Genomic DNA, 15,163 nt, shown 5'->3' on the forward strand with positions numbered 1-15,163 from the left:
TCTCCAGTGCTTCTCTCTGACCAGAATTCTGGTGCAAAGGTTTTGTAGAGGTAAGGAAATTAAGTGGGCCTCCATTGATTTTCGCATTTAAAATGAAGCTTCATATTTGGTGTGCAAAGTTCAGCTTTGAGGTGGGAAAGTGGAATATCCCAACTGAGATTTGAATACCAGTTTAACAGATGAAATTTGACTCAAGATCAGTATCTGAATTGTGCTAATTCCTACAAGGCAGGTTGCCTTCCATGTGGGTACTTGGTCACATATGAAATGGCTTTAAGTCAGTTGAAAGGGATGCTGATGAGACCAGGTGTGTTCTTCCTCTCCTCCATCTCGTGATTCAGTCTGCCACATCTCTAGAACTTCAAAGCCCAACCAAAAAGGAGGATTAATGTTGTCTGAATCCTGGTGTAATACAAGACAAAAGCCAGGCTCAATGACAGGAGAACTTACCCCAGCTGCTTGCTTTGTCCTCTTGGTTTCGGAATCCTCTGTGGTGCTCTCCTACAATAAAAACATAGCATATTTGGACCAGCAATAAAGACAAGGAAAAAGCCATTAGTTCCCAGAACAAACTGAACCACACATACTCCTCATGAGCTGGGGACACTGATGGAGGGGCTAGTACAATCTGGGAAAATATCACATCAGATGTCAGGGGGACCACAAGCCATTATAGAAAATCCAGCCAAAGGCATCATTAAGAATGTCTGATCATGGATTGGTAATGGTTGCTGTGCAGAGAAACTCACCAGGGTCCGTTTACGTGAGAGAGACAGACTTTTCTGAAGCTTGCTGAGAAAGAGGATAGCTCCCTTAGTGCCACGCGATGATAGCAGTTTTTCAGTTTTCTCCTCTGGTTCTGCAAGACAGAAAAGAGCATTTCCTGGGTCTGAGCCTAACCTGAGGAATATATTAAACCAGCATTTCCCAACCAGTATGCTACAGCAGGCCACCTAATGCCACAGCACGGAAGTGACTTGCCTAGGGAACAAGAGGTTGCCGGTTCAAATCTCCGCTGGTCGGGCAGCAGCAATATAGGAAGATGCTGAAAGGCATCATCTCATACTGCATAGGAGATGGCAATGGTAATCCCCTCCTGTATTCTACCAAAGAAAACCACACGGCTCTGTGGTCGCCAGGAGTCGGCACTGATTGATTGGTACAACTTTACCTTTACGCTACAGCAGACTAGTACAGCAAAATAGGAGGGACAAGTCCTTCCTGGAGCATTGTGTGGCAAGTCAGCTCCAAAAGCAGAGTTTAAAATCCCAGCTTTTAGAGCCGACTCAGAGCTCCAAAATTTATTTTATGTTGCATGTAAACTTTAAAAAGGGATGTTCAGAAGGTTTCGCAGTTGAAATGTTCTGACTCGAAATTGACCGTTTCAAGTGCTCTCAGCTCGGAACAGAACGCTCTTCGAATGGAGGGCCTGTTCTGAGTTCATAACAGAACAACCCCATCCTGAGTCGGAATGTTCCGAGCACCATTTTGGAATCCAAAATGGCACTCTTCTGGCCTCCATGTATGTTTGGTGGCCATTTGCAGTCAGCACCACCATTTGCATGGTCAGCACCACCACACAAATGGCTGCCATGTGTACGCAGCGGCCAGAAGTGTGCCATTTTGGATTCCAAAACAATGCTTGGAATGTTTCAAGTGTTGTGAAATCATTCTGTCAGAACAACCAGCTTGGCCAGATGTTCCGACGGGATGTTCTGCACATTTTGCATTCCATTCTGAGCTCAGAACAGAACACAAAATGCATTTCGTGCACATCCCTAGAAAATAAATAAATAAAATTCATTCGCAGCTTTGCCACAGCAAAACAAAAGGCACGTCTGGTTTTTTGAGGTGGGTGGGGACGAAGCAGTGTGCTTCTTAATGGCAGTTCCTCCATTTCTACCACAATTGTGAGAACATAAGAAAAGTGATGAGGTCTCCACAAAAATCGAGATGTGAATACCTGATCTCCCCCACCTTATCCCATGTTGACTGCACATTTGCAATTCTTAGTGGTTTTGATTGTTAGTTACTTTGGACACTTTTGGTGAACAGACGTACCGTATTTACCTGAACAGAAGATGATCCTGTATTTAAGAAGACCCGCTTTAAAAATATGGGTTAAAATATAGGTTATACTATTTGCCCAAAAGCAAGAGGACCTTGAATTTAAAGACAACTTCCAAATTTCTAACATCAAAGAACTTGGGAAAAACCTAGTCTTGGATTCCAGTAAATACGGTAAATATTTTGTCTCCTTCCTCAACCCCAGTCTAGTCTCTCTAGTGACAATGTAAATCCTTTGAAGGTGGAGACACTCATTTCTGTATAGAATCTACCAGACTCCTAAATAAGTGTTCCACTGCATTTGGAGTTGACTTGGCTTTTAAAAACAGGCGGTCTGCCCTCTGCTTGCTGTGCGTTTGCGGGGTTGGGTGGGGGGAAATTACTGATCCTGGAACTCTCACTTGATGAAATGAGAAACAATGTCCATATTACGTTCACCAAGGGAAAACTGCCAAAACATGCTGTGGATGCTGCATCTATTCTATGCAGTCTCCCCATGCCACCAGCACCCATCAGGAAAGTATAGTGGGATGTGTGAAGATTTACCCTGCAATTGTGGCCACCCATGTGGTAAACCACAGGAACATAGGAAACTGCCATATACTGAGTCAGACCAATGGTCTATCTAGCTCAGTATTGTCTTCACAGACTGGCAGCGGCTTCTCCAAGGTTGCAGGCAGGAATCTCTCTCAGCCCTATCTTGGAGATGCCAGGGAGCGAACTTGGAACCTCCAGATGCTCTTCCCAGAGCGGCTCCATCCCCTAAGGGGAATGTCCTACGGTGCTCACACTTCTAGTCTCCCATTCATATGCAACCAGGGCAGACCCAGCCTAGCTAAGGGGACAAGTCATGCTTGCTACCACAAAGCCATTTTAAACATTACAGCCACAGCTTGGGCGAGGGTTTTCTTTCCCCCACCTCATCTATGTCCACAAATGCAGGGTAACTCTTAGCTTCTTGCATCTCTTCAGGAACCAAACATGCATCAGAAACCAGACAGGAGCAAGGGGCACATTGACATATATACATTCCCCCCACCTCGCCCAACATGCATGGAATAATAGCTCAAAGCTGTCTCCTACTGTGATCCCCAGGGAAGAATTAGCCAAATCTATCCTAGAATGGGTAATACAGCTCAAACATTTCCAATGCTAAGTTAGTATGATGCCCATAAAACTGAAGTTCAGGGCATGGTCTAAACCAGGGCTGCACAACTTGGGCCCTCCAGCTGAAGTTGGACTACACCTCCCATTAAACCAGCCACAGTGACCAACAGTCAGCGTTCTAGTCCAATAACAGCTGGCCAGCCACCCAGACCCTCTATTTCCAACTACAGCTAGATGAAAAGAAGAACAAGGCTTAGTGCTGTTTCGGTAATACAGAAGTGCCCAGAACTGGGTCCCTTGGGAGTCCCTACCTGGAGAGGTCTTGAAGGCATCATAAAACTGACTCAGGTACGTGATGAGGCCAAGCCGATCTGGCTCAGACACTGAAGCCATTTCAGTGCTGGAGAGGACAGGAGGGATTCCGAGCTCCTGCTCAGCCACATCCAAGGCCAACTGGTGGTTCCTAATAGGGTCATTCTGGTTCAGTGAGTCCAAGTCCCTAGAGATGGAAGTTACACATCAGGAAGACTAACAAGAGTGACATCTTAGCTCAGGTATACAGAAACACCCCCCCCCCCTTTTTTTTTAAAGATCAAGAGTCACATTTAAGCACAAAACTTTACCAGTGAGCCAAATGGTGAAGGATGTAAGGGTTGCTTTAAAAGTGACTGCAGAGCAGGGGTGGGCAAACCTGGCCCTCCAGCTGTTGTTGAACTACAACTCTCATCCATTGCTGACCATGCAAATGGCCACTGCAGCAAAGCAGCCATGCACGGCCTTTTGGGAAGGACAGCACCACAACTGGAACAGTGGAGGAGGAGCAGCAGATAAGGACCTGCGTGTCTCATTCTTGAAGCTACCGCTCCCCTCCCCCAAAGTTTCAATGCAGCCACCCGAATTGTTTCGGTGCCTCTCTAATGAGGCACAGAAATGATACGGGCACATTCCTACCAACAATTTAAAAGCAAAAACATCAGACCAAGGTATGAGGACTAAAAGTATCTACCATGACTAGCCAAAATGTTTGTGATGCTCAAGTGACAAAACGGCAACATCCTAATTTGACTTGAATTTCTGGCTGTTTCAAACAGGGCATGGAATATTACACAGCTGTCCTGTGTGCTTTGCCAGTTTTCATCTAGTGCATGCACAACCTTTCCCTGTGTGAGTATGCCCACCTACCCACTTCAGCTTTCCCACAAAGGAGACTCACAGAAGATCTGGTCGGAAGTGATGTATGAGGGCGCACAGGGCCAGACCACTTTTCCAGGAATTTGTGAAGTCTACTACCTTGATGCCGTCATAACTTGCTGTGCTTGCCTGACACCAGCTAAGGAGCTCCTCATAGGCTCTGTTGGAGTCTGGAGCAAGATGGAGGGATCAAAAAGAGAAGAAAGAACACACAGAGCATCGTGAGCAATAGTGAATCGTTGGGTTGAATTCCCAGAATGTTTCAGTATCTCTGCATTACATTTTACATTGACAGGTTACATTTTAGCATATCAGGATTTTCACATCTGATCAGCTGCTTTCTTCTTAAAGTAGGTCTCAGAAGGGGGCAGGGAAGCACAATACCAACAGAGACAAGACAGTGATTATGCAGTTTTACTAAAACACTGTTGCACTCCAGCTTAGTCATGGATTTCAGCCAGCTTGCCTGTTGATGACATATGCATGCTTCCACAAGTACTAGGACTGCATTGCTCAAAACCAGAACTCTGATACAGTAGGAAGACCACTTTGTACTTCTTAAATAAAGAGCAGTGCAATGCAGGGCTATTCTGGCACCAGCCCTGCCTTAACAGCATACAGGAACCAGCATAGCAATTGCATCGCTTATCATAGCAATTTGCAATGCAGATCCCATGGCTCAGCTTCATATTAGCTTATAGTTGACACACATACAATTGATCTGCACCATGAAGGCACAACCTAAAGGAAGTAACCCAGCTAAGTCTCCCTAAGTTAAAATGTGCCGTCAAGTTGATTTTGACTCCTGGCGCCCATGGTTTTCTTTGGTAGAATACAGGAGGGGTTTACCATTGCCTCCTCCCATGCAGTATGAGATGATGCCTTTCAGCATCTTCCGATATCGCTGCTGCCTGATATAGTACCAGTGGGGATTCAAACCAGCAACCTTCTGCTTGTTAGTCAAGCATTTCTCCACTGCACCACTTAAGGTGACTAAGTCTCCCTAGCAGGGAGCAATCTCCAGATTTCTTTTCTACCCAGGAGAGCTGGTCTTGTGGTAGTGAGCATGAATTGTTCCCTTTGCTAAGCAGGGTTCACCCTGGTGGCATATGAATGGGAGCAATGTGAGGGAACAGGGAACATTGCTCAATGTGTGAGCAATGTAAGATATCCTGATGGAGCCACTCTGGGTAGAGCATCTGGAGGTTCCAAGTTCCCTCCCTGGCGGCATCTCCAAGATAGGGCTGAGGGAGATTCCTGCCTGCAACCTTGGAGAAGCCTCTGCCAGTCTTGTGTATGGAGCAGTGGTCTGACTAGATATATGGCAGCTTCCTATGTTCCTAAGAAGCAGTCACATTCTTGATCTCTTTTTCTCACACACACAAACACACACACACACACACACACACACCTCTCCTAACTACCACAGGGCCTGCAAAGCATTCTATCAGCAAGACAAGGTCAGTCAGAAGAGCGCTGAAGGGGACAGGCTAGGAAGTGGAAACAATGACAGTGTGGCGTGAAAGATGAGAAAGCACAGAAGAGAAACAAGAGAGAGAGAGTTGTAATTTAAAGAGGCAAGGGAAAGTTAAGGAGATGGAGACACAATATTTGTATATGCACAAAAATGTGTGTGTATTCAAGACGGTGGGAAAACAGTTAAAGAGACAGATCTGTAGCATTTTTTGTGTATTTCATAGAAAGCTGGATAGCAAAATGCTACAGTAGAAACAAAATATGTATGTGTGTGTGCTCATTCACATATGCACACACCCGGTACAGTGATGGATGGATGGGTTTATTAAACCTAGTACAGTGATGGATGGATTTAATTTTAGCACAACCTTGTCTATGGGAAGGGAGCAGACACAGTGTGTAAGAGTGACTTCTTGGGCTCACAAAGCTGTCTCCACTCTTTTCCACACCCAGGCTTGAAAGGCAGCAGCATCCACTCAGGTCAAGTCAAACATGTCTTGTTCAGGTGTAAAGCAGGGCCCTAGCGAAGGAATAGCAGGAGAGATTGCAGTAGGAGTAGAAAGAGCAGGAGGATCAAAGAGCAGGAGAAGCAAAGAGTCTGTGTCGGTGCAGAAAACTCCACAAGCCACTGCATCCAAGGGGAGGAGAGAACAGTGAGCACGAGCAGGCAGGATGCTCATTTCAAGTGAATCCATCTGTACAAAAGCCATCTGGACTTGCCTGTGCAAACTGGTTCTGGGCTGGCCCGGCTTTTCTTCTGGTCCATTTCAATGGCTCCCATCACATACAGGTTGCGAACCTGAAAGCAGATGCACTCGGTTATGGCTATCACTGACCACAGCTCGGATCCAGAACAGAACCCAGCCGGTTCTCCCAGGCATGCAGCTCCACAGTCCTTTCTTGTGACCTTCATCTATTCAACTTGGAAGATGCACCACACCACACCCCATTCCATGGCTGAGAACAGCATCAGTGCCAGAACAGCACAAGAGGACATCTTGCTGGGCAACCCTTTCTTCAGATCCTATCGCAGTGAAGTGGTGTCCTTACAGATATCTGTTACTTGCTGGAACATGGCTCAGACAATGTAAGACAATGGCACGATGCAAACTTTAAAAGGATGCAAATGCAAAAGCCAAGACTCAAAACTCTCAAGGAACAAGAGCTGCTCCATCTCCTCCCACACACCAACTCCCAGCAGCATCAGCAAGTTACCTGAGAAGCCTTGATGGCTTGAAGGTTGATGTTTGGGTATCGTGTGGTGGGGTCAATGCTGTACTGATTGATGTTCTTGTTGGTGTTGTCAGGTGAAGTCTGAGACAGCTGCTGGTATATGCTCTCTCTGGGAGGAGATTAAGCAGAGATGCTCTCCCTTAGTTCCTCAACAGCAAGACATATTGTACACTTGGGATTCACATAGTCAGCTTTCAGCATTTAGATGCTTTCATGCAAAATAGGAAAATCACACCACGCCCTTTTCTTTGAAAGCTTCATTTTTTCGTCTGTGGACATAGAGCTGATGTGGCTTGCCAAAAAGCCCCAGTTTTGTCTCATCTGTCCAAAGGACATTCTCCCAGATGCATTGTGGCTTGTCAATATGCATTTTAGCATATTGCATTGCTAAAATATGCATTTTAGCAAATTCCAGTCTGGCTTTTTAATGACAAAACTGGAGCTTTTTATGACAAAAATGAAGCGTTCAAAGAAAAGAACACCATACCTACTGTGAAACATGGAGGAGGCTTGGTTGTTTTGGGGCTGCTTTTTTGCATCTGGCATGGGGTGCCTTGAGTCTGTGCAGGGAACAATGAAATCCCAAGACTATCAAGACATTCTGGAGTGAAACATACTGCCCAGTGTCAGAAAGCTCTGTCTCAGTTGCAGGTCACAGATCCTCCAACAGGATAATGGCCCAAAACACACAGCTAAAAGCACCCAAGAATGGCTAAGGACAAAACACTGGACTATTCTGAAGTGGCCTTCTATCAGCTCCGATTGGAATCCTATCAAACATCTATGGAAAGAACTTAAACATGCCATCTGGAGAAGGCACCCTTTAACTAGAGATGTGCATAAAACCGGTTCTCCCGGTTCGGTTCGGATCCGAACCGGGTCCGAACCGGACCAGGGTGGTTCGGTTTTGGTTTTGCCGAACCACCCCCCCGGTTTGGTTCGGATCCGAACCGAACCGGTTCGGATCTCAAAAATAGCTGGTTTGAAAGGGGACCTTGTGTTCTACCTGCCACCCAAATTTCAAGTCGATTGGACCTTCCTCTGATATTTTACAATTTTTAAAAAAAATTTCAATTTTTGCCCATAACTCCCTATGTGGAGCACTTAGGGGCAAAAAGCTGGGGTGGGTGGTAGCCACCAATGGGTGTCCTCCACCCCAACAATCCCAAGGCAATTGGTTGCTCCTAGTATTATTGGTGAATTTTTGGGGGAAAATTTTTTCCCATTGACTAGAATGGGGGTTTTGGGCTGCCCCAGACCTGGCTCTGTGGGGCAGCATCACCACCAAAGTGGGTCCGGGGCCATGGCAAAAATGGCCTCAGTCCTTCCCAGCAATCCCCGGAGAGATAGGAGTGATGGTTTTTTTAATTAAGATTTTCTAAGGCATTAAATAATATCTAATTGGAAAGAATAGAATGTGTGTCACTGGGTGAAAGGTGATAAAAAGCCACATAGAGAGACAGTTATTCATTTAATGCCTTAGGAAATCCTAATAAAAAAACCATCACTCCTATCTCTCCGGGGATTGCCGGGAGGGACTGAGGCCATTTTTGCCATGGCCCCAGACCCACTTTGGGGGTGCTGCCACCCCACAGAGATGGGTCCGGGGCTGCCCCCCAAAAAACCCCAATCTAGCCAATGGGATTTTTTCTCTTCTTTTCAAGAAATCCACCAACAATGCTAGGGGCACCCATCAATTGCCACCCCAGACTTTTTGCCCCTCTCTCTGGGCGCCCTAACACTTAACACCTAGTACCTACCACCTACCCAAGCAAGATGACACTCAGAGAGACAACACACCAACTCTCTGATCTAACAAAAAGGCCACTGCTGCTGCTGCCTGCCAGCAGTGGAGCAGCACACTAAGCACACACACAGAGAAGAAGCAGGAGGCGGAGTGTGGATTCTATGATAGCATATTGGAGTGGATTGATGGTGTCTCATTGAAAATCTCATTTGCTATCATAGAATCCACACTCAATACCTCAGAAACAAGAGAACCCTGTACCCATGGGGGTGCCCCTACCAGAGATCCCTGTACCCCATGGGTTAGAAACCCATGGGGGTGGTTGGCACCCTATGTGCACTACACCACCACTTGCTCTGGGCCACCCCAGCACCCCCATGTGCACTTATAGGGCTGCTGAAAGCTCCATTATAACTTATTATGAGGAAAAACCTTAAAGACGCGTAAACTTCAAAAATCACTTAAAAATCACCTCTTTGCCCAATTCCTTTCAAATAATTCTGATAGCTTCCTTGCCCACCCTAGGAACTACCACCCACCACACTGCACTCTACGACACCCCTTTCCCCCCGACGTGAAGCTATACATTTGCTGCAATCCTAATTATTCTCTATGAGGAATTCAAAAACACTTAACAATTCACCAATAATCAGAGGAGTGTCCAATTGCCTTGAGATTTTTTGGGTGGTAGGCACCCATGCCTGTCTACCACCCACCCTGCTTTTGTGCTCCTAGGTCCTCCACAACAGAGGATATGGACTGGTTCGGGTCCCATTATACTCAATGAGAAAAATAATTAAAAATATTTCAAATATTCATAAAAAATCATAGGGGTGTCTGATTGCTTCAGGGTTTGCATGGTTGTTGGCACCCATGAGTGCTCCACAATAAGAAATAATGGCCTGGTTCGGGTCCCATTATATCCTATGAGAGAAAATAAAAATATTTTTCAAAAATTCATTAAAAAATCATACGAGTGTCCGATTGCTTTGGGGTTTGGGTGACAGGTACCCCTGGGTGCCAGCTACCATCTGACCAATTTTCAGCTTTCCGAACCGATCCAAACCGGTCCGAACCAGTTCGAAACAAACCACCCCCAGTTCAGTTCGGATTCGAACCAAACCGGGGGTGGTTCGGTTCGATCCGAACCTCCGAACTGGAACCGGTTCGGACCCGAACCGGTTCGGATCTGAACCGGTTCGCACATCCCTACCTTTAACCTGACTCAGCTGAAGCAGTTTGCTTAGGAAGAGAGGGCCAAACCACCTGTTGAGAGGTGCAGAAGTCTCATTGAGAGCTACAGGAATCACTTGTTTGCAGTGATTGCTTCTAAAGGCTGTGCAACAAAATATTAGGTTGAGGGTTGCATCATTTTTGTCCATGCCATTTTCATTTGTGTTATTATTTGAAATATTCTGTTGCATCAAAACTCTAAAGCAAAGTCTGATTTTTGTTCAGTGCGGAATAAATAATGATGGGTGCCAATTATGTTTGTCAGTGGCCTGGGTCATGACCCGGCCATGTAGGGCCCATTGCGCACACGTGGTGGCCTCCAAAATTGCCACCGCGATGGGGTAAAGGCCTGGAAAGGGCCGAAGAATATCCAAACTGGGCAATCTTTGGCATTAGGAAGGCTGGCGGGGGAGGACGAACCTCCACTGACACACACAACCCAGCGGCCTTGGAGAAGCCCTCCGGAGGAGATAAGTACAATTTTTTTAAGAAAACACAAACAAACCGCGAAGGGGCGGGTTCGGTCCAATGTTGAGCTGAAAAGTTCGGCTCGACATTGAGCCATTAAACCAAATCAGTTTGACTTTAAACAGGTTGTTATTCAAACCTGTTCACACATCCCACCAGGACAACCTGGATTCGAATCCTCACTCAGTTATGAAGATCACTGCATGGAGATAGTCACTGTCTCTCAGCATGAACTTCCATGCAAGGCTCTTGTGAGGCTACAATGTACATCACCCTAAGCTTGTTTGAGGAAAGGATACAAATGTGAAAAACAAATGATGAACAATAACAGATTAAGTGGGCAGAATCAATAAAGGCCAACTGTGGTGCCCAAGGATGAGAAGGTTTGAAGCAGAACCCTTCCACTTGGGTTGTCCACCCCACAGCAGGGATCCATGAATCTGCTCATAACTTAAGATCTTCTACTGACGCTCTGGCCCTCCACCATGTTCCTCCACCTTTGGAGGCAAGATGGGAGGCCATGGAGACAAGGGCCTGCTTTGGGTGACACTCAGACCTCAGAATGCCCTCCCAGTTCCATCCATCAGCTGCCTTCATGATTAAGTTTTAGGCATCAATTTAAAACTTTCCTATTTGGCTTTTCGGAGCATCTAGTCGCTTGTTTGCTTTGTCTGTTTTCTAGTGGTTTGGTTTCTGGTCTTATATAGTTGTGTAGTGGCTTCGATACTGCACAGTGAGCTGCACACCCAAAAGGGATGTGAGCTCACTGCTTGTGGGGCACTTACCAGCCTGTCACTGCTCCTAGCAGAGGCAGGAGAGCTCCATGCTAATGATGCGGTGTGCCCAACTAATGCTGAGAGTTGAGTGCAGCTGTTCGGATGCACAAACTTGTTGCATGGAGCCTCCCCCACCTGCACTAGGAGCAACGATGCACTGGTTAAGTGCTGCGCAAGCAGCAAGCCCACATCCCTCTTGGGTGCACAGTTCACTAAGCAAAATCTAAGCTATTGTTTTAAAATTGTTTGATAATGGATTGTGTTTTTAATTGCATTAACCTTTTCCTTGGATGCCTCTTAAGATAGCAGAGTGGGGCACAAACATTTTATTTTATTTTATTGTTTTATTTAATACTTTGATGGGAGAGCACATGCTTTGCATTTCTAAGGATTAAACTCCTGGTTACCTCCAGTGAAAAGGATTTCAGTCCTCCCTGAAAAGCCATTGCCAGTGAAGACAGACAATACTGGCTGGATAGAACAGCACGAGGCAGCTCTTTAGACTTGTTTCCCTTTTCCCTACACAGAACAAATTAGCATCAGTCTACTAACAACACCTTCCCTTTGCCATCACTGTGGACAGAGAATATCCCTTCTTAGAATGCTCACCTCTCAGCCAGCACATCCAGAGCGGGCGTCCCTGAGCCCCATCTCTTGACCATCCAGGCAGCATCAAAAGCTGCTAGGAATCCTCTGCCCACACCAGTGCCCAAGGGCCAGAATGGCTGGAGGAGAGAGAGAGAGAAATGAGGGAAACGTTGTGGCCTTTTAGCAAAAACGAGTCCATAGGATACAGCAGACATCAGCCTGCAGTTGAGCTACATTGAAATTGGACAAATGCAGCAGGAAATGGGAATTATCGGATTAATCCAGCAGTCACAGTTATTTTGCAGCAATCCCTTGATGCACTGCATGTGTTTGGGAAACTCTTGCTTCAAATGAGGCCACCTCCACCCCCGAACCCACCCATTCCAGGTGTCAGCTGGCAACAAGCTGAGCTCCACCAGACAAGAGGACAGCCTAGTACAGTGTGTGAATGCAAAGGATTAAACAAATGCCAGATTGGACACAATAGGTTTTCCAGCTGTTGGGAAAGTCTCCAGGCTAGGCAAACAAAAGTGCAGAATTGAAGAACACTGCAAAACAGTTTCCAGTGAAGGGATGCCCTTAGGCCTCACCAAATCCATAAGCAGAGCTGCCTTCATGCCTAGTGAGTCAAGCAACATGGCTCTCTACTATGTCCTGGGGAAGGAAGATCTGCCTAAGATCCATGCAAACACACGTCTCTCGTGGAAACTACCCATAGAAGTCTATGTCCATGTCCCTGCCCAGATGCTGGTTCTAGTCTCATTAAAAGGACACTTACCTCCACCAGGCAGTCCCCCACCAGCCCTATGAGCAGTTTGAAGCCATTGCAGTCACGCACCAGGGCTGCATTGTCTGAGCGGCTCATGCAGGTGAAGTCAAACATGTCGACATCTGGGAGGTCGTGATGGTTGAGAGCAAACTGCAAATTGGGCAGCTTGTAGTTGGTGGAGAAGTTGGCAGCTTCCTTGGCATAGGTGAGAAGAGCTTCCTGGTTGACATTCTCTGGAGACAGCAGGCTCTCTATGTCCAACTTGTCCTAGGGATGAATGGACATGTCTTCCATTGTAACAATATTTTAATCTTGTTGCGATGCTGGAAGCTTATATGTGTAAAGTTTCTATTTGTAGTCTTGTAGTCTATTTGTAGTCTATTTCTTGTAGTCTATTTCTCCTTGAGTCTTTTGGGATATGGACAACCCAAAGTCTTAATACAATGGATTATAAAAACCTGTTAGGAAGAAGTCATCAGAACCCCCACTGCAGGGCAGGTTCTGCATGTCAAGCCACCCAGACAACCACAAGCAGCTACCCTAACCTTTAGCCAGGACCATTATAGAGAAGTGGTACTTCTCACCACTGCACCTCTACATCCTCTCTCCCCTCAAACAGTTTCCCATTCCAAGCACTGTCCACAGACTGATTCTTTTTTACCTTGCAAGTTTCAACAGGAAGGCAGCACAGGGCCATGACTAATCTTGTACAGTAACTATTAAACATTGTGTCTTCATCACAACCAGGTCTTGGGGGAATTTTAGCTGTTACACCAACTTACAGTAGAGTGTAAATGCATTTGTCAGGGCCAAGTTTATATAGTCAGCAGAACTGAGTAACAAAGTGTTTCCTAGGAAATAGTTAGATATGCTATCAATGGGGCCCTAACTGATTCTATCCCCTCTACTCGAGGGGTTAGACATGGCTGCGTCTTGGCCCCGACACTGTTCAATCTCTTATCAATGATTTGGCTCCATTTCTGGAGAGTGTGGACTCCCATGCCCCAAAGCTGGCTAACAAACGAGTGCCCATTTTACTCTATGCCGATGACGCAGCCGTGCTATCCCAGTCCAGATTAGGTTTACAAAGACTGTTGCGTGCTTTTGCTGGCTACTGCAATGAACAGTTAACTACAAAAAAACAAAGGTCCTGGTTTTCTCTAAATCCAGGAAACTATATAAATGGGTAATAAATCAGAACCACATTGGGCAGGTTTACAACTATAAATATTTAGGCATATCATTTCAATATAATCTAAATTGGAAAACTCAAAGGCTGTCTTCAATTCACAAAGCCCGCAATACCCTCAGTGCCTTTTTGCGATTTTACTACTCTAAAGGGGGCCAGTTTGTTCCCATGGCACTCCAGGTATTTCGTGCTAAGATCGTGGCCCAACTACTTTTTGGAGTTTCGCTATGTATCCAGGGTGTAACAGCTGAACTGGAGAGAGTACAGTCTATTTTTCTGAGAGCAATTTTTGCAGTGCCTAGATGTGTGCCTTATTCTGCTCTATGTTTGCAATCTGGGTCTTTCTCTATTGTCTGTAAAGCCTGGGAGCTTACTTTTGCTAGATGGAGTAAACTCTGTTCTAAGATTCAGGAATTTTCTTTTTTCCAACATCTATGGGTGGATTCTTATCCTAACCCTTGGCTAACATTTGTAAATAATAAAATTATTCAACTGGGCCTTTCTCCTTCAGAACTCCTCACTTGGGAATATAATAAGGTGAAGGAAATATTATTTCTCCGGTTGCACGATATTGAACGGCAGGAACTTAGGTCTTCGGCCAATAGGACTTGCTCCCCTTTACATTTTGGGATTTTGCCACCCTGGGGAGATAGAGGTGCTAGTTATTTGACAACGCTACATTTTTCCAAATTTTGGGCTGCATTTGCCCGGGCCCGGTTCAATGTGTTGCCCTCTTCTCTTTTGGATCAGAGGTTTGCAAAAGAAAATCCTGTTGCGGTTTTCTGCACTTGTGGCGTTGGCCTTCTGGAAACTGTCACCCATGTGTTGTTGTACTGCTCGTTGTATCGGGACGCTAGAGAAGAGCTCATTTCCCCTTTGTTACTTAAATTTCCCGGAAGGTGTGATCTCTTTTATACTTATTACTGCCTCGCGGATTCAAGCCCTGAGACTACAGCAGTTGTGGCTAAATTTTTCTATATTGCCATTAGGTTGAGGTGCCTAACTGCGAGAGCTGTCTGTTGTTTTTAAATAATTTATTATTATTGATTGTAATCTGTCATATTGTGTTTTAGTATTGTTTTATTGACGTATTGTGTATATTTGTTACTACCATTTTTGCTGGCCAATGGCCGTAATAAAACTGATGATGATGATGATGATGAGTAACAAAGTGTTTCCTAGGAAATAGTTTCCTGCCTGTAGCAGGAAATAGTGCTACATGCTTGATCTCTCGATCTCTCTCTCTCTCCCTCTCTCTCTCTCTCTTATAATCTGCACAGTAGGAACTTCTTCTGGACATGCTATTTTTCTGAGTGATG

General features: G+C 45.6%; 2 protein-coding genes across 10 annotated transcripts in view; one reads left to right on the plus strand and one right to left on the minus strand.

The window, feature by feature from the left end:
* The window catches only part of SMPD2 (sphingomyelin phosphodiesterase 2), a 63,201-nt gene that overhangs the window by 43,893 nt on the left and 4,145 nt on the right, over positions 1–15,163 (plus strand). The window lies entirely within an intron of this gene.
* The window catches only part of MICAL1 (microtubule associated monooxygenase, calponin and LIM domain containing 1), a 71,874-nt gene that overhangs the window by 20,930 nt on the left and 35,781 nt on the right, over positions 1–15,163 (minus strand). For all 3 annotated transcript variants that reach the window (XM_053243495.1, XM_053243496.1, XM_053243497.1), the window contains 8 exons: positions 12,665–12,922; positions 11,908–12,023; positions 7,057–7,183; positions 6,562–6,640; positions 4,388–4,535; positions 3,486–3,673; positions 750–859; positions 451–501 (listed from right to left, as the gene is read on the minus strand). In XM_053243495.1, coding sequence (XP_053099470.1) covers positions 451–501; positions 750–859; positions 3,486–3,673; positions 4,388–4,535; positions 6,562–6,640; positions 7,057–7,183; positions 11,908–12,023; positions 12,665–12,922 — 1,077 coding nt within the window. The remainder of the gene's footprint in view (positions 1–450; positions 502–749; positions 860–3,485; positions 3,674–4,387; positions 4,536–6,561; positions 6,641–7,056; positions 7,184–11,907; positions 12,024–12,664; positions 12,923–15,163) is intronic.

This window comes from Hemicordylus capensis, chromosome 4 (genome assembly GCF_027244095.1).
Source record: "Hemicordylus capensis ecotype Gifberg chromosome 4, rHemCap1.1.pri, whole genome shotgun sequence".
Classification (NCBI taxonomy): Eukaryota; Metazoa; Chordata; class Lepidosauria; order Squamata; family Cordylidae; genus Hemicordylus; species Hemicordylus capensis.